This window comes from Solanum stenotomum, chromosome 7 (genome assembly GCF_019186545.1).
Source record: "Solanum stenotomum isolate F172 chromosome 7, ASM1918654v1, whole genome shotgun sequence".
NCBI classification, from domain to species: domain Eukaryota; kingdom Viridiplantae; phylum Streptophyta; class Magnoliopsida; order Solanales; family Solanaceae; genus Solanum; species Solanum stenotomum.
Window position 1 is genome coordinate 56,374,491 of NC_064288.1, and position 24,204 is coordinate 56,398,694.

General features: G+C 31.3%; 1 protein-coding gene and 1 pseudogene across 2 annotated transcripts; both read left to right on the forward strand.

Annotated features, from left to right (window-relative positions):
- The first annotated feature begins 6,063 nt into the window (after positions 1-6,063).
- On the forward strand, positions 6,064-7,574 carry LOC125870072 (uncharacterized; annotated as a pseudogene).
- Positions 7,575-10,043: 2,469 nt separating this feature from the next.
- Positions 10,044-18,377, forward strand: LOC125871620 (AT-rich interactive domain-containing protein 2-like). 2 transcript variants are annotated; one of them, XM_049552251.1, is made up of 3 exons: positions 10,044-10,156; positions 10,520-10,781; positions 16,802-18,377. In XM_049552251.1, the coding sequence occupies exons 2-3, from the start codon at positions 10,560-10,562 to the stop codon at positions 17,942-17,944; spliced, it is 1,365 nt and encodes a 454-aa protein (XP_049408208.1). In that variant the 5' UTR covers positions 10,044-10,156; positions 10,520-10,559; the 3' UTR covers positions 17,945-18,377. The 2 variants fall into 2 exon arrangements, with proteins under 2 accessions (XP_049408208.1, XP_049408207.1); XM_049552250.1 differs by lacking the exon at positions 10,044-10,156 and adding an exon at positions 10,183-10,311.
- Positions 18,378-24,204: the final 5,827 nt, after the last annotated feature.

Genomic DNA, 24,204 nt, shown 5'->3' on the forward strand with positions numbered 1-24,204 from the left:
AAAATTTATTTTGTGATTTGAAAAGAGAGAAAATTAGATATTATTTCTTTCAACCTCATTATTCTTCTAATTTCTTTCTTCTTTTATTTTGTCTTGATTTTTTGTATCTTTAATTAAAGTTTTTTTTTCTTATTTATCTTTAATTAAAGTTTATATATATTTTCTTAAAAAAGAATTTAAAAAGATGATCATATTTAGTTCCTTTCCTCATCAATGCTATTAATCTCATAATTAGTGTTATTTATATTATTTTCTTAATTACTTTTTTTTCTTTCATTTAATTATTTATTTGAAGAAATTAGTTATTATAACTTTATAAGAATTACACATGTATTTTTACATAATTGATTTGTTATTTTTAAAATTTTTGGATCATTCTTCATCTTAAAGTTTCTATCTATATGTAATAATAAAGCTAAAATAGAAAATGTGGGGTGACACCTTCTTAGCAATAGATACTTATTTATTCTGATCAATGTTTCTGACATTTTTTGTTATTTTTTCCTTAAAATAATTGTTGCCTCGATTTTTAGTTTTAGTTTTATTTTTGTAGCATTTTCTAATTTTAAAAGACTGAAAAATTTATATTGAAAATTTACAAAATATAAAAAATGATTTATTTAACTCCTATCATCATCAATATTATTATTAATTTGTTTTACTTCTTTTCTTAATCTTCATTTCATCATTAATGTAATTTATATCATTTTCTTAGATATATATATATATATATATATATTTGTGACATTTCTTAGAAGTTAGGATTACTATTTCTATAATTTTTAAATTTTTTTAATTCTTTTGTCATACTAAATACAACATGTTTTATTATAATTACATTTAATATATTAATCAATATGTTGTACGAATGAAAAGAAAATTATCATTTCACAAAAACAAAGGTTAAAATATAATTTATTATGATTAAGGAAAGATAAAATTATTATTCCAATATCCATAACCATATATAATACATTAAAAATTAATTGAAAAGCTGTAAATGGAAAAGGAATCACCATTTAAGGAATCATTATTTTTAAATTTTTGGATCATTTCTTCTTCTAAAAGTTTCTATCCATACGTAACAATAAAGTTAAAATAGAAAATGTAGTGACACCATTCTTACTAATAGATAGTTATTTATTTTTATCAATTTTTTTTGACAATTTTGGTTATATTTTTCTTTAAAATAATTATTGCCTCGATTTTTTTTTAACATTTATTTTTAATTTTAAAAGATTGGAAATTTTATGTTAAAAATTTTAATAATAGAAAAAATGATTTATTTAACTTTTATCATCATCAATACTACTAATTTTTTTGACGTTTTTTCTTAATCTTCATCTCATCATTAATGTTATTTATATAATTTTGTTAAATCACTTATTTTTTCTTTTTTAACTCTTTTATATATATAAAGTTGGATATGTAAATGATGATGTGACATTTCTTAGAAGTTAAGATTACTATTTATCTAATTTCTCCAATTTTTGAGTTCTTTTGTCATACTAAATACAATATGTTTTATTATAATTACATTCAATATAGTAAACAACATGTTCTAGGAATTAAAACAAAATTATCATTTCAGAAAAATAAATGTTAAATTATAATTTTATTATGATTAAGGAAAAATAAAGATATTATTTCAATATCCCATAACCACATTCAATACATTAGAAATTAATTGGATATAACTGTAAATGGAAAATGAATCACGATTTAAGGAAAATAAATGTTTGCAATACCATAATAATTAAGGAGAGAGTAAGATATTATTTTAATATCCTAATTCGGAACTTTTAATCTACTACTCAATTAAAAATAAAATGCATTTAATAACATGAAAAAGTTATTAGTTTAATATTTTTTCTCATTGTACTAATTCAATTCAATCAAACTTAATTTTAAAGATAAAATAACAGCTTCATTTTAATTGTTGTCAATATATTTCAAAAAATTATCGTGAAAAGGCTTTTCTTGCACCTTATTTTAATTTTCATATACTATTATTATTTTTTCTGTCATTTTTCAATGAATTTTTATTTCGATTTAAAATTTAATGTTTATTCTTAAAACTCTGATGGTACAAATTAAGGTGGAGTAGAATATAATAAATGATGATTCTTCTACTAAATAAGAAGATATAACGAAATTGAAAGGGTGAAGGTTTTTTTTTTTAAAATGGATAGGAAATTCTATTAAGGTATCATTACGTCATTATTCAATATATTTTTAATATAAATTTCATTTGTTGATGCATTTGTTTAGTACTCCCTCTGTCCCTAATTACTTGTTTACTTTTCCTTTTATAGTTGTCTCTAATTACTTGTCCATTTTGACAAATCAAGAAAGAATATTTTTTTACCTATTATACCCTCAATTAAATGACTAATTACTTTGAAAATTGCAGAACTTTTCATCTACTTCATAATTAATAGGGGTAAAATGATAAACTCACTATGTCATTAATTGATTTCTTAATAAATGTGTAAATTTAAAAGTGGACAAGTAATTAGGGACAGAGGGAGTATTACAGTGTTATTTGACATTATGAGATATTTCTTAGACATTTAAGGAGAATGGTAGACCGAAATATATATTATATATTAAAGGATGAACTTCATGCAATGGAAGAATTTGTTATTAGCAAATATATTTTAACTTATTTGATAAAAAATATATTCTTCCTCATTTAATAGATGTAAAATTTGTGAAGCTTTATTTTTTTCACAATCTTCATATTGTTAAAACAAATAATAATATTACGATTAAACAACAGAGTAAATATAAAATTAATCAAAAATATTTAATTTTAATGATCGTGCGAAGTGCGGCCAAGTTACCTAATTTAAAACAAAAAAGTCAAATTTAAATGGGTCTACTATAGATTTCCTACAAATCCAACTTCAAAAATTATGTTAAAAATGGAAACTAAAAAGTGAAATAAATTTAATTGAGAGTTATCCTTCATCTGTCCCATTTTATGTAACACTTTTTATTTCTCAAGAATCAAATAGTTTAAGTTTGACCATAAATTTGCGTATGATATCTTCAATTTTTTAAAAATGAAATTTATATATTTGTAAACTACGTAAAAATCAAAACATTATAATTGAAAATATTTTAAAGATGTATGAAAAATTTAAGATGAAAGATAAACTAAAGAGAGTAAAAGGGGAGAATGGAAAGTAGAAAAAAAGAATAGTTCATCTTTTTGGTGGGCCTCAATGTACAATTTCTATAGCTTTTAGTCCAACTCTTTAGTGCAATATTGGTCCTCCCAAACTCCCATTTCTAAATAGGAGTAAAATAAAGAAAAAAGAGAGAATTGGAATAGTGAAGACATTGAAAATTGTAGGGAATTATTTGTATCTAAAATATTGAAACACATGCAATCCACATGTTGATTCAACAATAAAGTAGGCCAAACATATATAGTACAATTCATGATCCCTTTGGAGAGTTATATAATTTTTTGTATGTGATTTTGTTAAATATATTTTGAAGTTGTTAATTTATTGTGATTTATAACACTTCTTATATCATTTTCAAATAATATATATTACTCTTTCTGTTCTATTTTATGTGACGTAGGTACTTTTACGAAAGTCAACTAAATTTCTTATATGATTCTTAAATATTTTTAGTTGTTATTTTACTTTAATTTACAGTACTTTTAATGTTATTTTCAAACAAACTTCTTTTGTTTCAATATGGAATTAAAGAGTCAATAAAATTTCTTTTATGATTTTTAATTATGTTTTTTTTAATATCTGATATTATTACATTGTGATTTTCAGTACTTTTTATGTAAATTTTAAATATAGAATAAATTAAAAGAAAAACAAGAAAAAATTTAAATGAAGAAAGTACTAAAATTTTCAAATAATCATATTTCTATATTAAAATGTTAAAAACTTTAGAACTCCACATATATGCACAAAATAATATACGGAAGACAAAATAATTTTTAAAATATATATTAAAGCTCTTTCTAATAATATCACATATTTATTCTATTTTTAAAATATGACTCCTTCCGTATCAATTTATTTGAACATTTTTTTTAGTTCACTTAAAAAAGAAAATTACTTCTTAATTTTAATTTTTTTACATAGCGTATCTATGATTTTAAATTAGAAATACTTTTTACTTTAATATATGTGATATATTTTAAATTTAAGATTACAAAATTTAAAAATATTCTTCATATTTAACACTTCGTGCAGAAAAAAAAAAAGATGAAACAATTAAAATGGAAGAAACAATATAAATAATTTATTAATGAATTAATTAATTAATAAATAATATTCAAAGATCCCTGGAGGATAGAAATTGGAAATAATAAAATATAAGAACAATGCAAGGAAAAATGAAATGGTGTACAAAAGTAATAATAGGGCCCACACAATTAAAGCCGTAAAAGAGGAAAAAAAGCAGGCCAAACATATATAGTACAATTCATGATCCCTTTTGTACAATATAATAGTGCAATGTTGGTACACCTCAACTCTCACTTCTAATAAGTAGTAATATATATATTAAAACAACAACATATCTATGAAATTCATTTTGCAACGGTTCTGATTTTCTAATGTTTCAAGTTTTTAAATAATAACTATTTGATTTAAACTCACTTTTCATAGTTAGAATTGAAGATCCACTTTTTCAATGTATTATACTCACTTGGTATTAATTCAAAAAAAAATACCATCATACAACAATGATTAAGAATAATAACAACAGCATATCAGTGTTATTTCATAAAGTGGGGGAAAAATTTACGAAGATCTTACCACTACATTGGAAGTAGAGTGGTGGATACTCAAGACACTCATCTTATGAAAAAAAACAAACCAAAGTAATGAGAAATAACATAAATGTGAAAAATCTATTGAATCATCCTAAATAATAGTAGGCATTACCCTTATATATAAGCCAACAAGGCGAAGTACTGCCACAACTCTACAAAGTTGTACCAATAGCATTGAAAATCGTACTATAATATTGAGCTATTGACCGGTAAATAAACATGTGTACTATGCGTGTCCTAACCTCCTCCTATTTTCAATTATTTTGCTTTAGTTCTTTGGTCTATTTTTCATATTTTTTGTCATTTTTTTCTTTTTCGATTCTTCATTCTCTCCATTCTCATTGGCGAAGAAGGAGAAGGAGAGACTTAGAAATGGAGGTATTACATTTTTAGAGAGGAAGAGAAATTGAAATTAGAGAAAGTGATTTGATTTCCGAGATGGTGCATCAATTTGGTGATAAAATTTCACATTTGACTACAAATTTGAAGGTAACTTTTCATTTCAATGAAAATAAGGAATCAATATCTCATCAAAAAAAAAAAATTAAACCCATAAACTAAAAGGAAAGCCTTGCCAGCAGCTACGCAGCTCGCATGGCAGCTATGGCCACTGGACGGCCTCCTTTCGAGGTTGTCCAGCCAACCCCACTACCCCAAACCACCACATACGCCACCTTTTTCAATTCCAATACTATAAATCCTAAACAATCTGCTCTAATTAACTAAAAAACAATCGCAAAATCAATCGAAATAATTCATAGAGAACCTACTATCACGTTTTCAATGGAGGAAAGACAAGACTTTATGATTGAAGAAAGATTGTATCAAGCAGTGATGTTTAAATCATCACATGGTGCGCCAGATTTGAAGGTATTAAGGTCAATTTTACCGAAACATCTTGATACCAAGGGCAATTGTTTAATTGGCTTCCTTGCCCCAAGACAAATTTTGTTGAGATTTGATCAATATGAAGATTATGTACTAGCTTTATCTCGCTCAGTTAATTATTTTTCTACAATGGAGAGGAGCACTAATGTAGAGTAACATGGTCCATTGGATATAATCCTAAGGAGAAAACGACGTTAGCTGTGGTTTGGATTTCTTTACCGAACTTATCTCCAAATTTGTTTGCAAAGAAGTCTCTGTTGTCTATAACATCGATAGTTGGGAAACTAATAGCTATAGATAAAGCTACTCAAATCAAATCAAGACCTAGCACAGCTAGGGTCAAGGTTATACTTGATCTAATGGAAAAGCTTCCAAATCGTATAAGGTTGCAGTTTGTGGATGGAAAATCTGGTAAGTTGATCGAGGTTTTTCAGGAGATTGTATATGATAATCTACCTTTGTATTGCAATTATTGTAAGTACCAAGGTCATGATGAAGATAGCTGTCGTTTGATCTCGAAAAGAAATCAAAATAACAAATAAATTGATGATACCAGTTGCTTCAAAAGGTACTATCGATAGTGAAAAGTATTAAGGTGATGTGAGAGAAATACTAAATGAAAAAAGAAAGGTTGTAGATGTCGATCAAAGTAAAGCTACTTCTTTAGATCGACAGGTGGTTGCTGTCACTTCTAAGCAAAATCGTGCACACTCAATGGATATTGTTACAAGTAATATTGGTGTTCAAACAACTACCGAAAACAAAGGGAAAACGCCAAGAATTGGGGTTGATGCGCCGCGAGTTGGTTCAGGCAAAAAAATAATGGATTCAGGACACAAACTAATGGATACTTCTGATGTTGAAGATGTTGAAAATTCTGGGCAGCATATTTTGCAAGTTGAAACCAAGAATTCAACTAAAAATTGGACACTGGTTGCACACAAAAATTCAACTAGTAATCGAAGCCTTTCCCCGACTAATCAAAATAGTTCTCCATGTAGTGAAAAGGGTGCGATTAGAAATTTTTATGACGGTGAGAAGAGGCAAGATATTAATAATGCCTCAAGAGACCTATTATGTTCGAATAGCTTTGATGCTTTATCGATGACTACTGGAAAGCAAGTAAAGTTAACAGAGAATGACAACGATTTGATCCAAGAAAAACAGGTCTCACCACCTACTTTGAATAGCAAATTAAGTCCAGAAGCTCCCGTATTTGTGCCTAAATGTGTGATTGCAAAGAAGAATGAGTCAAGGGCCTTAGTGTCAAATACAATTGATTTGGGCGAGGATTCTCTTGAGAAAGACAATATGCTTGATTTGGGTGAGGATTCTCTTGATGAAAATGAGGAAGATATGTTGGACATATGCTTTGATAGAGTGTCTAGGGAAGAAAATATATCACCTAGGCAACAAAGAAGTGGAAGCAGCAAAAACAAAAAGAAGACACATGGAAGGCAACATAGTTGGGACGGTAAAATGACTGAGGAGTTTATTCCAAGGCACCTACCGATGCGACAGGCAAAGTAGAACCATTTGATGATATCAATAGGTTCAACAAGATACAATAAATCCATAAAGAAAGTATGAATTATCAAGTGTTGTTGGATAGGTTTGAAGAAAAAGACAAGAGAAAAATACTTCAAGTTACTTTTGATAGGCAATCAATCTTTTTTAATTCATGAGTTTGTAATAGAAAGTTTAAGGCTGATAACTCAACTTTCTTCTTGATTGACATATTTTTACATTATTTAAGTATCCTCATTTGTACTATCATCATGGAGTGTATTACAAACTCTGTGGTGATCAAAAAATATTTAGTTCTCTCTAGCTCTTATTTTTTTCATGCTTGTTAGGTAGTAGACATTAGGTACTTCATTAGGATTAGTAAGGTAAGGCCTAACCCCCCTTGCTTGCACTTATCCCTATTGATATTTTTATGTTTAATAAAAGGCCACTAGACACTGTCTAGTGGTAAATTTGCGAGGAAAAAAAAGAAAAAGGAATTTACCATTGGAATGAAAAATTACCTAGCATTGAAAATCGTACTACACTATTGAGCCCTATTCACCGGTAAATAAACATGTGTCCTACCTCCTCTAATTTTCAATTATTTTGCTTTAGTTCGTTGGTCAGTTTTTCATATTTTCCGTCATCTTTTTCTTTTCTCACTCTTGGCGAAGAAGGAGAAGAAGAGACTTAGAAATGGAGGTGTTATATTTTCATAGAGGGAGAGCAAATTGATGGAAAATTAGAGGAGTAGTTTGACTTCCGAGATGATGCATCAATTTGGTGATAAAACTTCACATTTGACTACAAATTTGGAGGTAATTTTTCATTCCAATGGTAAATTTCTTTTGACTTTAATAAATAAGGAATCAATATCTCATAAAAAAATAATTAAACCCAGAAATTGAAAGGGGAGCCTAGAAATTTACCATTGGAAAGCAAAATTACCTCTATTTTTTAAAGTCAAATGTGAAGTTTCATCACTAAATTGATGCACCAGCTCGGGAGTCAAATCACTATTGTCTAATTTTCCATCAATTTGATCTCCCCTCTGAAAATGTAACACTTTCATTTCTAAGTCTCTTCTTTTCCTTCTCCGCCAAGAGTGAGAATGGAGAGAATGAAAAATAGAAAAGAAAAAGATAGACGAAAAATATGAAAATCTGACTAAAGAACTAAAGCAAAATAATTGAAAATAATAGGAGGTAAAACACATTTATTTACCAGTGAATAGGGCACAATAGTGTGGTATGATTTTTGATGTTATTCGTACAACTTTGTAGAGTTGTGTTGGTACTTCACCTTGTATATTATATATAATTGTAAAATAGTATGTTGTAAAGCTTATATTGCCATATTCTTTTGCACAATTAACTTAGATGCTTAACTTTGCCATTGCCAGTCAAAACTTGGAAGCATTATAGGTAGGCTTGAAATGCTGCAAAGATGTATGTTAATATATTAGACGACGTTCGAATGGTTTGTGAATAGGACCTCTGGATTCCTCCATTTTTTTTTTAGTTTGGTATTGGGTTGGTACTCAGATGCAATAGACAACGTTATGAATTAACTTGATATTTTATGTTAGACTTCAGATGGTTCTTATGAATATTTCCTTAATAACTCATATACTACAGTTTTGTTCTTTTAGTGGGTAGAACTAATTTTGCACTTTGTAGAATTCTTTGATTAGAAATTTATAGTTCCCACGGTAATGGATAATTCCTATTCGTATACGCCTTTGTCGATGTAAAAGAAAGACCGTTTCTTTTCTCATATGAAAGGTGTTTTTTGGTCTAAACTTGGATATTTATTCAACATACTTTTGCCTCAATAGAATTGTGATATATTGATAATGTTTATAATTGTGTATCTTATGCATCTATTGCTTTAAAGTGCACAATGTTGGACCCGTGCTCAAGCATGAGCCATACCCCTCTAGTAATAGGATATGACAATAATAGAGGTGTAAAAACACCATAGATACTAACCAAACTCAAAGGATAAAAAACTATAAGAGTAATACCACCAATAATAGTATGACTAACAATATAGAAGAATAAGCAAGAGAATGCTCAACTATCTAACTAACTTTCCACCCTTAATTATATGTGTTCTTCATAACCATCTAAGATCATCTTCTTGGTAAGCTAAAGTTATCTAACACTAAGTACCAATAAAACATTTTTCGGAAAATGATTACAAATTAAACAAGGACAACCAAATGGGATGTCCCATAAAATTTTTACATTGGATTATCTGACCGAGACCCAAATTGACCAGGTCTATCTTAATTCATCAAACTTAAAATATGTTGATCATGACTCAATATTAATGCAATTTATTTTAATCTATTCAAATTCAATCAAACCAATAACATATTTAACAAATCCATTTTGCAAAATAGTGTCTTGCTAATGTTTCAAGCTTTTTCACAACACCCATTTGATATAAACTCACTTTTCATAGTCGAGATTCCAGATCACTTCTTCAAAGCATTATACTTCAGTTGCTATAAATCGAAAAAATGTTATTGTACAATAACTAAGAAGAAAAAAGTCTGAATTACCTAATACCGAACACTGGTTAAACTTTTTTTTAAAAAGTGAAACGTATTAAATGAAGACGATCAAATAGAGAGTCTCGTGAATTTTTTTTATTGGATCATCTAACCGAAGCCCAAATTCACCCGGTTTGTCTTAATCCATTAAACTCTAAACATATTAGATCATGACCCAATATAGTAATTTATTTAAACCCGCCCAAATTCAATCGAACCTTCCATATAAATACCCTTTCCCCTCACCCCCAAACCTCACTCCTCACCCTACAAAAAAGAAGGGTTTGTAGAAATTTCTTCAAAAAAACCAACACCAAAACCAAAAAAAATTAAAATAAAAGAGGGAGGGATTTGTCAAGGCAACAGAGCAAAGCAACCAAAAGGTACACATACAATATTTGCTATGTACTTTCATATCTATTTGTATATGACCAAAAAAAAACAAAAAACCTCATTGATGAGCACCTCCGCTATTAGGGTTAGGGTTTATCCTTTTTCAGGTGGAATTTCGGCTCCGGCGTCTGTCATATATGATCATGTACAGATAACTTCTAGCCATTTAATCTTAAAAAAAGACGATTTGATAATGCATTTAACTGAATTTAAGTTTATGTATCTGCTTAATTCTGCTTAAAGTTAGTAACTGCAGTTGTTGATAGCCTAGATCTATCCATTCTGAAATTCGAAATTGAATATGCGTCGAGTTTGTGATAATCATTGTTATTGTTGCACATGTTCAATTTCAGGGTTGAAATTAGGAAAACAGCAGTTAGTGTAAGCTGAAAGATGACTGCATTGGGGGGTGTGAAGAAGGAGGGAGGAAGTGTAACTGAAGAAAAAGGGAAGTTGGTGTTTGGGAGGTACTCTGATGCAGAAATGCTAGCTCTGCTGAAAAGACTTGCTCTGGATCCTTGTGATTCCGTAACACATCAGAAAGCAAAGCCATTATGGAATCAGATGCTAAGAGTGCGAGATGCGATGACTCTTTCTGATAATGACATTTCATGGGTATGCGCCTTTTATGATGTTTCTATAAATATATTTACCTCTATAATGGCTCTTGATTGTCTTGTCCTTGTGGAATTGGTTGTAGTCTTGCAGATGTGTATATTTTTCCACCCTTAGAAATAAGGAGACTAAATTAAACGTCAATGAACTGTACTGGAGTAATGGAGAGAAATAGTTTAAAACAGAACATAGCAATTAGTGTGACTGCAGCTGAAGTATATGGAAATTACTCTAGTCAATGACTTTCAGTTAAATGCTATATGTTGTTATATACAATCAAAAGATAATTATATGGTTCAATTATGTTGCAAATGAAGTAAAATTGTGATTAACATTGAAAAGTTACCAAATTGAGATCAAATACAAGTTGGATTACAGTAGATAATAGATCATTTTGGAAGTAGATTTTAGAGTAGATTCAGATTAGCTCTCATCTTGATTTCAGAGTCTCCAAACAAACCCTCAAACTTGGAGTCTAGTTAAGTTTTGTCGCATAAAATTGGATGGACAAAATATTAATTTTAAGCTAAAGAAACAAATATATACTACATACATGTGTATCCCTTTGGCATACTCTGTGTTTCGAGTCTTTTTTCGTGACATCATTGCATATGTCATCTGTGTAAGTCTTATTTAGCTTATATCCCATCCAAGATTGAGAGTGCTATTTGTGGCTACATACTGATTTGACGGTAAGGCGACTCCAACTTGTTTAGGATTTGAGGTGTAGTGGTTATCATTGTACAGATTGGCTGGTTAGCTGGCCATATTGATGAAAATGCTTCTTGGACTATCTAGTACTATGAGTTTCAAGTCCATTTGACTGTTTTCTGTAGAATGTAAAACACATCATCTCATTTTCTCCTTGCCCACTGTGCATAAATGATCAGTAGTAGGGAGACTTGATATGCTGCTTTGACAATTCATCATTTCTGCAGGACGTAATAAAATAAACAATAAAAAAAGAAGTTGATTAATTAGACTTTAACTATTTATGAAATCTTGATTTGCAAATTAAATTGCCAAATACAGAGAGTTGAGAGCAGTTCATAGATAGTGGTAGAAAATAATCTGTGAAGAAAAATAGTGTGTTAATACTGTTATATTGAGGTACCCCAAATAAAGAAAGTTGTTTCCATTGAGTGCGGTGTAGTCTTTTAAGACTACCAAGTTGTAATATTTCTCACTATAGTGGTATTGTATTGTTGTTCTCAAGTGTATTCTTTTCTCCATGTTAAAAAGATATGGTGTCCATGTTATTCTCTTATTCTTGTTATGTAACATGGATATTATTATGTGGTGGAATTAGTATTTCCCAACAACGTGGTTATCAGAGCCATAACAAATAATAGTCCACTGTCTTTTCAATATCCCAATCTCACAAAAGAAAATTATGAGAAATGGTGTGTACGAATGAAAGTCATTCTTGACTTTTAAGATGTGTGGGAAATAGTAAACAAAAGGGTATACTAAACCCACTAATGAGGAAACTCCATCTCCAAATGAAAAGGATGTCTTGACAAAGACAAGAAAGAAGGATCAACAACAACAAGCCATGTCTCTCATCCATCATTGCTTTGATGATGGCATGTTTGAGAAGTTTTCCGATGCAACCACCTCAAAGAAAGCTTAGGAGATTTTAGAAAATTCTCTCCAAGGAGTTGATAAAGTGAAAAAGGTAAAACTTCAAACTCTAAGGGGTGATTTTGAAGTTTTAAAAATGAAAGGAATCATAATACGTTTTGAATTTTTGTTCAAGAGTGATGGTCGATTGTGAATCAATTAAGAAGATATTGGGAGAAAGTAGACGATGTGCTTGTGGTAGAAAAATCCTTCACTCTGTAACACCTAAATTTGATTGTGTGTGTTCTTGAAGAGTCCAAAGATTTAGATTCTATGAAGGTGGAGCAATTGAAAGGTTCTTTACAAGCCCACAAAGAAAAGAACAAAAGGAGAAAAGAAGAACCACTAAAGCAACTTCCTAAAACAAAGTATACTTCAAAGATTATGGAGGTGAAAAAAGCTATAGAGAAAATGGATGAGGAAGAGGTTGTGGCACTCGTTGAAGAGCAAGAAGCACTAGCAACAGCTTCAACAATGAAGGGAGAGGCCAACAACCATTTAGAGGTCATTGTCATGGACAATGAGGAGGAAAATAATGTGGCTATTATCAACGTACCAGCGAAAAAAGGTACGACAACTCTAAAATTGAGTGCTACAACTGCAATAAATTTTTGGACATTACTCTTGGGAATGTCATAGTAATGTTGAAGGGAAATCTAACGTTGTTGACGACAAGAAAGAAGATGAGTCTAATATTGTTAATGGCCGTAAAAAAAAAGAAAATAAGGATGATTGTTATTCGCGGTATCATGATAATGTGGCAAGCAACCATGTGTGGATGCAAAGACAAGTTTATGGAACTCACTAAGAACATGTTCTTTGGATACACTTCAAAGTCAAATTGAAGGGATAAGTATGATTCTAATCGTCTATAAAGATGGTGACCACAAATTGATTAGTGATGTTTACTATGTGCCAAAAGTAAAGAATAATATTTTGATGTTTGGGAGGTACTCTGATGCAAAATTTTTAGCTCATTTGAAAATACTTGCTCTAGATCCTTGTGATTCTGTATCACATCAAAAAGCTCTACCATAATGGAATCAGATGTTAAGAGTGCGAGATGCGATGACTCTTTTTGATAATGGCGTTTCATGGGTATGCTCTTTTATGATGTTTCTATAAATATATTTACCTCTATAATGGCTCTTTATTGTCTTGTCCTTGTAGAGTTGGTTAGTCTTACACATATGTGTATCTTTTTCCACCTTTAGAAATAAGGAGACTAAACTACACCCCAGTGAACTGTATTGGAGATTTGGAGTAATGGAGAAAAATAGTTTAAAACACAACACATCAATTAGTATGACTGCAATTGAAGTTTATGGGAATTAGTTTAGTCAATGACTTTTGTTTAATTGTTTTATATAATCAAAACATAATAATATAGTTCAGTTATGTTGCTAAATGAAGTTAAATTATGATTAACATTGAAAAGTTACCAAATTGAGATCAAATGCAGGTTGGATTATGGTAGATAATAGATCATTTTGGAAGTAGATTTTAGAGTAGATTCTGATTAGATCTCTTGATTTCAGAGTCTCCAAACAAACCCTCAAACTTGGAGTCTAGTTAAGTTGTGTCACATAAAATTGGATGGACAAAGTATCGCCAAGTAGTTGAATAAGTGAAGAAGGTAAAACTTTAAATTTTAAGGGCTGGTTTGAAGTTTTAAAAATGAAATAATCAGAATCTGTTTTAGATTTTTGTTCAAAAGTGATGGCAGCTGTGAATCAATTTAGAAGATATGGGGAGAGAGTAGACAATGTGCGTGTGGTAGAAAAAGATACTTCGCTCTTTAGCACCTAAATTTGATTATGTGTGCTATTGAAGAGCCTAAAGATTTAGCCTATATGACGGTGGAGCCAATGGAAAGTTCTTTACAGGCTTACGAAGAAAAGAAGAGCCACTAGAGCAACTTCTTAAAACAAAGTATCCTATAAAGATTAAGGAAGTGAAAAAGGACATAACACTCGTGGAAGAGCAAAAAGCATCAACGACGACTTTAACAATGAAGGGTGAAGCCAACAACCATTTAGAGGTCGTGGTCGTAGACAATGAGGAGGAAGATCACGTGGCTATTATCAAGGTACCAACGAAATAAGGCATAACAAATCTAAAATTGAGTGCTATAACAGCCATAAATTTTGGACATTACACTTGAGAATGTCATGGTAATGTTGAAGATTAAAGCTAATCTTGTCGACATCAAGAATTCAAGAAAGAAAGAGATGAGTTTAACATTGTTAATGGACGTCAAAAAAATATACAAGGATGATGTAGTTCATGGTATTGTTATAATAGAGCTAGCAACCATATGCGTGTATGCAAAGACAAGTTTGTGGAACTCACTAAGAAGGCAACGTGCAACACGTCCTTTGGAGACACTTCAAAGGTACAAATTGAAGGGATAGGTACGATTTTAATCTCTTGTACAGATAGTGGCCACAAATTGATTAACAATGTTACTATGTGCCAAAGTTAGAGAAAAATACTTTGAGTTTGGGCTAGCTTCTTGAAAAAGGACATGATATGCATCTTTGACTTAGAGATTCAAGTGAAAAATTAATTGCAAAATTGTGTATGACAAAGAATAGATTTTTTTTCTTTGAATCTTTAGACAATTGATGCAAAAGTGGTTGAAGGCTAATTGCAAGATGAATGATGGTGTTGGCACATGCGATTTGGGTACTTGAATTTTGAAGCACACAAATCAATGGAAGAAAAGAACATGGTATATGAGATTCCTTCAATCAACCATTCTAATTAGTTGTGTGAAACTTGTATTCTTGGAAACAAGCAAGGAGGAGTTTTCCGAAAAGGCCACGTCAAGAGCAACCAAGCCATTTCAGCTTGTTCACACGATGTCTGTGGTCCAATCAATCCACCTTCTTTTGACAAAAATAATACATCTTGCTAGAGACTTGGGTTTATTCTTGAAGCAAAAATCCAAAGCATTTGTTGCTTTTCAAAGTTTCAAAGCACTTGTAGAAAAAAACGATTATGAAATTAAGCTTTAAGGTCCGATAGAGGAGACAAATTTTCTTAAAAAGAATTTAATGATACCTTGTCAGTCTCATGAAATTTGTTGCCTTTCAACGATACCTTACTCACCCCAATAGAATGGAGTTGCAGAGAGGAAGAATAGAACAATTCTTGATAAGGCCAGATGTATGTTGAAAGTTGGAAGCATGCCAAAAGAATTTTGGGCTGAGACTGTTTCTTGTTCTACAACCAAAAATGTTAGAAATCAACCTCTCCAAGAAGTATGGTTTAAAGGAAAGCCAAGTGTCAATACTTTGAGAATCTTTGGGAGCATAAATTATGCTCATCTACCACAACAAGGGAGAGCTAAACTTGACGATCCAAATGTCAAGTATGTTTGTTGGTTATGACACGAGTATATACAACACAAGCAACAACAAGGTGGTGGTGAGTTGTGAAATTGAATTGATGAAGAAGCGACATGGAATTGGGAGGCTCGAGAAGAAAGAACATATGATTTTCTTCCATACTTTGAAGATGACGAAGAACAGGTGACCGTGATGACAATTTGTGTCTTCGCTGTATAGATAGATGCACATCTGCATCTGTAGGTTTGATAAATTTGTCAATACCAATGTATGAGGCTAATACTAATTCTCTTTGCCATGGAAGTAGTTTGATTTAAACTTGTACTCCTAATCATTATGCTTCATGGAGAGGCATTTAGTGAATCATTTACTGTGGATTTTGTATAAATTTCCTTGTAAAATGAACGAACTATAGATGGATGCGCAAGCACATTTTTCAAATGGATTGCTGATGAACTTTAAAACAACTGTATGCAAATTCACATGTACCTTCCTTTCCCTTGAGGGCCCATTAAATTTTGTAAGTTCGTCACCCAGCGCTTGGGACAGAAACGCAAACAGAGCATTGGCTGCATACTTGAACACAAATAGGAACTAGAGCATACTTGAGGGTTCTACCTCCTTTTACCCATTACCCGGGCACATCTTTGTGGTATCACTAATCAACAAGATCAATTTCATTTCGTGTTCTTAATGTATCAAAAATCCTTAGTGAAATTTGAAAATCCATGTTCTTGTGGTTGTCTTGACTTCTTTAAGTTTGAAATGGGGTTTCTCTCACTGTTAGCATAGCGGGCCCCCAGTGTGAGGCTCGTATGATGGGCTATTAGCTCAGGCCTCAGTGGTAGAGCGCGCCCCTGATAATTGCGTTGTTGTGTCTGGGCTTTGAGGGCTCTCAGCCACATGGATAGTTCAATGTGCTCATCGGTGCTTCAGGGCAATCCCTGATTTAGTTGGAAAATTATATTTTCAGGTGCTCTTTTTCCCATTTTGCTTTAATTCTGTCATACTAATAATAATATATTCTCCTGATTCTTTTGACAGAGGAAAAGAAAACTTCAACAATTTGTCAAAGATCAGTTAAGATCTCCTGGACTTCCAGCAGAAGCAGAAAAATCTAACCAGAAAAGTGCATCAAAACTAAGTAGAAGGCATATTTCTCATGCCTCCAGTATTTCATGCTTACTTGATTCAGGGAAGTCTGCAAAAAGTTCTGGTCAAAAGGTTTTCTTGAGTTCACACAGTGCACGTAGTTCACTAACAGTTGCAGACAATGTTCAAGAGCAGTTATCTTCAGAATTCTCCCTCCACAATGATGCAACAGATTTTGGTCGTAAAGGTTTCTCTTCCTTAGTTGATTCTGATGAGTCAGCAAATGGTTCAGACCTGTTGAGTCGTGTTAACCGGACTCCATCCGTCGCCTCCTTAGAAAACTTGGATGATGCAGTTCATAATTCAAGCTTGTTCTCTGTGAAAGGATCAAGAAGCAGACCTCTACAACTGCCTCGACAATCCTCCAGGTTGTTGAACTTCATTGGTGATCACCTTCAGAGATTTGTTATTCCAGTAGGTCCTCGTTTTCAAGCTGATGTTCCAGACTGGACTGTCCCAGCAGACAAGGATAACTCTGATTATGAAGCCAGTAACTCTGAAAATTCAAGATGGTTAGGCACCCGGGTTTGGCCTACTGAGAACGAAGATTTGGAAGTGTCTTCTAGAGTAATTGGAAAAGGCAGACCTCACACTTGCTCTTGTCGTACTCCGGGAACTGCTGTCTGTGTCAAACGCCACATTTCTGAGGAAAGGCTAATTCTTCAACGTGACCTTGGTCCTGCTTTCTTCAGTTGGAAATTTGATGAAATGGGGGAGCAAGTTTCTAAGGCATGGTCATCAAAGGAAGAATCGACCTTCGAGTCACTGGTCAAAAGGAAACCACAACTAAATGGAAAGAAATTTCTGAAGCAAGCATTAAAGTCATTACCGCATAAGACCAGTAAAACCATTGTCAACTATTACTTCAATGTTTTCATCCCCCGACAGCTGAGCTTACAGAATAGATCATCCAATAAGTCAGTCAATATTAGTGATGATATTGCTGATGACATTAATGACATGTACATGCACAAACGAAGTGAAGGGCAGAAACCTGAGGGTGTGAAAAGTCAATACCTACGTCGGCTAATTTAGTCCCTGGTATCCAATTACAGGTTTGGGATTACTGAAGGATTTGCTTCGTAGCATGATGGTTAACAGCGCTCGTGCTTTCCTCCTCCAGGAATTTTGATGGGAGCGGTCCTTTCAGTACAAGTATGAAACTTTAATTATGTTAATATTAGTCGTTAAAGGTCATTTGTTCAGCCTCTTTTTCGTCTATGGCGTTAGTTCTCCATTGATTGAGTAATGGGATGTCCGAAGAGTATTATTCACAAGACTTGGCTGGTATCAAATGTTTTGTGATTATTGGGTTCAATTTCTGCTACTTATGTGATTTACTCCAGCAGTACTATTGAATAGAAGATTATTAGACTTTATTTAAGAATTGGATTTGCTATTTGCCATTGGCTAAACTCCTCTTTTCTTGAACATGTGAATTTAAGTTTGAATTTTATTAAGGTTGATTGGTAAAAAATTATGTAGTCCAAATGGACCCAGCCATTGCTTGGTCTTCATCTTTTCATTTCTTTCAACCTCTTTTGCTTTGGTTTTTCCCTTTGGGTTCATTTTGTACGAGGAATAAGGAATAATCAATATTGGGATTGATTTTAGTATGAGTTTATCTCATTTTTGATTGGGATAAAAATTGTGAATAACTTATCCTCGGATTATTTATTTGGGGATTGTAGTGTTATTTCTATCCCACATTGAGGATGGACTAACGATCCCATGATAACTTAACCTAGAATAACTTGTTCTCCAACCAAACAAATCCTTAGTGTCTTCTCATCACGACGATGATGATTATACATATCGTAGAGGAGCAATGTGGATGAAATGGAAGCTCACATTTGATGTCTTGTATGATAAAAATTTGTCACCGAGGCATAAATGTAAGGCTTATAAAGTGATTTAGACCAACTATGTTGTATGGATCAGAGTATTGGCCGGTCAGAAGATAAGAGTAACGAAAATGAGAATCTTGGGGTGGATTTGTGGGCATACTATAAGATCATGAAAGAAGTTATCCAAGGCAGGTGGAAGTGACCTCTGTAGTGGACAAGATGAGGTAGACAAGACTAAGATGGTTTGAGCATGTGAAAGAGAAGATGCACTGGTGTTTGAGTGAGGAAGTGTGAGAAGTTGACTATAATGGGTGTAAAAAAAATGTAGAGGCAGGTTAAGAAAATCTTGGGGAGAAATGATTAGACAAGACATGACATACTTGCAAGTTATGGAGGACATGACCCTAGATAGAAATATATGGAAGTCGAGAATTATGATAGAAGGTTAGGGGGTAGCCGAGCATTATCTAGTTCCCTTATCAGTGTTATTATCGTTCTCCTATTATCTTATTCTTCAATTTTAGTATTATCGATTGTTTTCTTTACTTCAGTTATCTCGTATTATCTGTTGTTGATATTGTTCTCTTCTTTATTATTTTTAACATGACTTCTTCACTATTGTATTTGCTTTACATACTTGATTTTTGATATGTTTTACTTGCACCGAGTGTCTATTGGAAACAATCTATTTACCTTTACAAGGTAGAGGTAAGGTTGTGCACACACCATTCTCTCCAAACTTCACTAGAAAAATTACACTAAATATATTACTCCTATCATTATTGTTTACCTTCTCATCACCCATTACACTATAATTATTACTACTAGTGTTGTCGATTTTATTTTTTAAAAAAAAATAAACCACAATGGATAATATATATTTTTATCCATATTAAATATGAGTCGAGTTGAGCCGAATATTCTATTCATTTTCACCCGACTTATTTTCGATCGAATCGTATTTAACTCAACCCGCTCATTGTCACCCCAAAATGTAGAGAACAAATTGCATATGAATCTCGCGGAGGATTAGATGGAACAACGTGGATTAAAAAAACACTTGTTGAAAGCATGCAAAGTTGAATGGCTACAAGCTAAGCTCGAATAGAATCTGACTTTATACTGGATTCTAATAGCTCTGAGTTTTGAATCTGAAATCTCAGAATTCTCTACCAATTCATTGATCACTAGATTACACCTTAGGTGCAATGAGTCCAAATATATTCAGGAGCTCCAATCCTATAGTGTTTTATTAATTAACAATACGCTACTCTGTATTCAACTAAAACACATTCACTATCTTACAATTTCAATTTTTTTAAGTAAAACTTCAGGGCATTTCTAGGATAATGAAAAATAACCAAATAAATGTTATTTTAACTTGTGCTTTTATTTGTTTGTTCTAATTATACATGTTATAATATAATGTACTGCAAAAGTAACATGTTTGTTAAATCTTTTCCACACTTGTGAATTTGTTGACTTTGAACTTGTGATAACATGGGTTTTAGTAGTGCTCTTTATAGAGGTACAATTTGATATTTTAATTTGTACAAAAACAGAGGTACAACATATTTTGTGCTGGTCTTCAATTTGATCATGATCCATTCTTAGGTTGTGCAAGTTATGATAAATGGGTAGGATGATAACTCATAAACTCGATCAAATTATCATAACTATAGTATTTATCATGAACTCTCTTTTATGATCTCGAAGCTATAAGAATAAAATAAAAATTCATTTTTAAATAGTGATATGTAAGTCATGATAAATTGATAGGATAGCCTACAAGTTACAAACTCGATCGAATTGTCATGATTTCAAATTTTCACTCATGATACCTCTCTTTGTTATGATTTTAAAGCTATAAAAGGAAGAAAAAAAAATCAAATGGTGACATACAAGTAATGAAAATTGATTGAATTTTATATTATATTTAATCTAGCTATCTTATTGGATAACTCACAACTTTACCGAATTGACATAGTTTTGTGTTGGTTCAAGTGTTCACCAAATCCTAATGGTTTGACATGACTTTGTGTTTTCTACATTCGACCTATCATGTTATAAATTATTTACAAATACTATCAAATTGACATTATTTGTCTATTTTTTTTTTCAATAATGTGTGTTTTTCAAACTTGTGATTTCAATTTCGATCAAAATCTGCCACAAGCTATCCCAATCACTAATTTAGTCAAATAACACCAAATCAAGAAGACTCACTTTGTCTAAGTACATTAAAATAATTTTATTAACAATAATAAACCACTAACTTTAATTTTCATGCCAAATAAGAATTTCAAACTTCCAAAAGTAAAGAACTAGGGATTTTTTATGAAGAAGATTTGCAGTAGAAGTGTAAAATGAAAGGATAAAAATATCAACAGCAATACACATAAAACTAGTAGTGGTGACTATTATAGGTATTGGCGGCGACTAATGTTGCCACTAAATCAGTCTTTTAGTGGCGACTGTTATAGGTATTAGCAGCGACAAATGTTGCCACTAAAACATTTTTTTACTGGCGACAATTATAGGTATTAGCGGCGATTAATCTTGTCACTAAAACAAACTATTAATGGCGACTAATATAGGTATTGGCGGCGACTAATGTTGCTGCGAAAACAAACTCTTAGTGGCGACTATTATAGGTATTAGCAGCGACTAATGTTGCCACTAAATAATTCTTTTAGTGGCTACTATTATAGGTATTAGCGGCGATTAATTTTGTCACTAAAACAAACTATTAGTGGCGACTATTATAGGTATTGGCAGCGACTAATATTGCCACTAAAACAGTCTTTTAGTGGCAACTATTATACGTATTAGCAGCAACAAATATTGCTACTAAATCATTCTTTTAGTGGCGACTATTATAGGTATTCGCAGCGACGAATATTGCCACTAAAACATTCTTTTAGTGGCGACTATTATAGTTATTCGAAGCGACTAATGTTGCCACTAAATAAGTCTTTTAGTGGCGACTATTATAGGTATTAGCATGTTGCCACTAAATAAATCTTTTAGTGACGACTATAATAGGTATTAGCGGCAATTAATCTTGTCACTAAAACAAACTATTAGTGGCGACTATTATAGGTATTAGCGGCGATTAATCTTGTCACTAAAACAAATATTAGTGGCGACTATTATGGCTATTGGCAGCGACTATTATTGCCACTAAAATAGTCTTTTAGTGGCGACTATTATTGGTATTTGCAGCGACTTATGTTGCCACTAAAACATTATTTTACATATATACTAGTAAAATTACCCGCGTCTCGCGCGAAAATTTAATGTTACGAAATTTACAAAATAATAGTTAAAACTTATTAGTCATTTAAACTAAAACACTACAAAAGAAAATGATAATTATAACATCTTATTATTTATTTTTCAATCAATCATCTTTAATTTGATTTTATAATTTATTATTTTGCTTCCAGGAAGTGTTACTATTTGATATTTTTGAGGAATCAAATGTATCAACCGGTAATATTAAATATTTTAATAAATAAATAATCATTGGTGAAGAGATAAATAATATGTAAAAGGCTGGAAAAAGTGAACAAATATTTTAATTCTAACGTGTAAAAGTTCAGCTCTACCTTTTACTTTACATATATCATTTTAAAGTTCTCATTTAAATGTATCATAAGTATATTAAAATGAAAACTAAAGGGAGAATGTATTATATTGGACAACAATTCAACTTATTATATATACTTGAAAAGAAACAATACTATACAAAATTATTCAGTTTGTTTGGGTATTTTTTTAAAATCAACATACCAGAGTGATGAAGTTCAATTTGATACTAGACTTCTATTTCAATCACAATGTCGAAAACACATCTATTACTTCAAGAAAAGTATATTTACAACTTGCAGTAAACTTGAGAAATTTGTCCATACTTCATATTGAATATGAGCAATTAATTTATTGTGTCGAAAACACATCTATTACTTCAAGAAAAGTATATTTACAACTTGCAGTAAACTTGAGAAATCTGTCCATACTTCATATTGAATATGAGCAATTAATTTAATGTGTAGTTTATCTATTTCTTAGGGATTAAAAGAGGCTGCAGTCTAGTCATATTCTTCTATAGGTCATCCGGCACATCCTTGAACTTATGTCAAAAGTTTATTATTTTTTGTCTTCTTTTCCTAGTTCACTTAGCACATCAAGGTGCGATAAAATTTTTAAGATCTTTATGTGTTTACAATGACATAACAAATTTGAATTTTGTCTTCAAGATATGGTAGTACAAATCTATAAGGAATTCTTTTACTCTACTTTCAACAATTTTAGTAGAGAAAACTTGCATGAATACTCAATTAACGTGTGTTATTTAATCTGTACTAACAAATACTTGTAACAATAACTTTGCAGAAACATAAATAACAAAGTTTAAAAGATATACTCAAAAACAACAATTAATAAAATAAGCATGACTAAAAATGGAATGAAATGATCTTGTTTTGTTCCTCGGTTGAAAAGAGATGTCTTGAGCAACTGTAAAAAAAATATCAGGATCTGTAACAATAGAATAAAACAGAAAGGAAAAAATCCAGTCCACGAAATGTATAGTGTACCCTTAAGAAAATTATTCTCCTCTAGTACCCGATGTTTAAAGGAATAGATCCTCTTAGGATAGGACGATTCTATTCACCAGTGTATTGATACAAAAAACAATGGTGAAGTGAGTCACTCAACAGGAACAAAGTACACGAATAGTTAATTGTGCAAAAGAAGAAGAAGAAGAAGTAGTTCAGAATTTTCGTTGTTTTAAAATGAGAGGAAATCAGTCTATTTATAAATAACAAAGAGTAGTGTGAACAAATATTTATTGTGCCTTATCAGAAAGGTCACAACTCTTTCGGAAAGGTTACAACCTTCATAAAACTCACAATTTTTCATAAAAGTCGCAACTCTTCATAAAAGTCACAACTCTTCAAAAAAGTCGCACTTTTCATAAAAGTCACAACTTTTCATGAAAGGGGAATGTTAGTTTTGGAAATAAATAGATTAAAAGGGAATCTTGGATTCTGGTGACGCCACGTAGGTGGGCCTAAGGTTCTCTTTTTTATGTATATATGATATCAACTTTATTTGTTTGGATGGTTCTTATGTATCGTTTCGAAATATATATCGCATCATATTGTATTATTTTAATGAATACAATGTTTGGATAGATTGTATCGTTCTCCGTCATTACATAATGTCACACATTAATAATTTGAATGATAAATCTAAAAAAAAAAAAAAAAAGTAGGATATGGGTTAGAGATATTATTAAGAGGTAGAGTAAAAAATAAAATAAAATTATTAAATAATAAATTAAGATAAAATGAAAAAAAACTATCAAGATAACGATGCGATCACACCAAATCGGTAGTTACACAAAATGAGACTTTTCATCATTCCCTTACGATAAATTTC

Excerpts from the sequence above, each read along its gene's own strand:
- LOC125871620 (XM_049552251.1), top strand. The coding sequence starts at position 10,560 with ATGACTGCATTGGGGGGTGTGAAGAAGGAGGGAGGAAGTGTAACTGAA. Across the intron at positions 10,782-16,801 it reads CTGATAATGACATTTCATGG|AGGAAAAGAAAACTTCAACA; the intron begins GTATGCGCCTTT and ends TTCTTTTGACAG.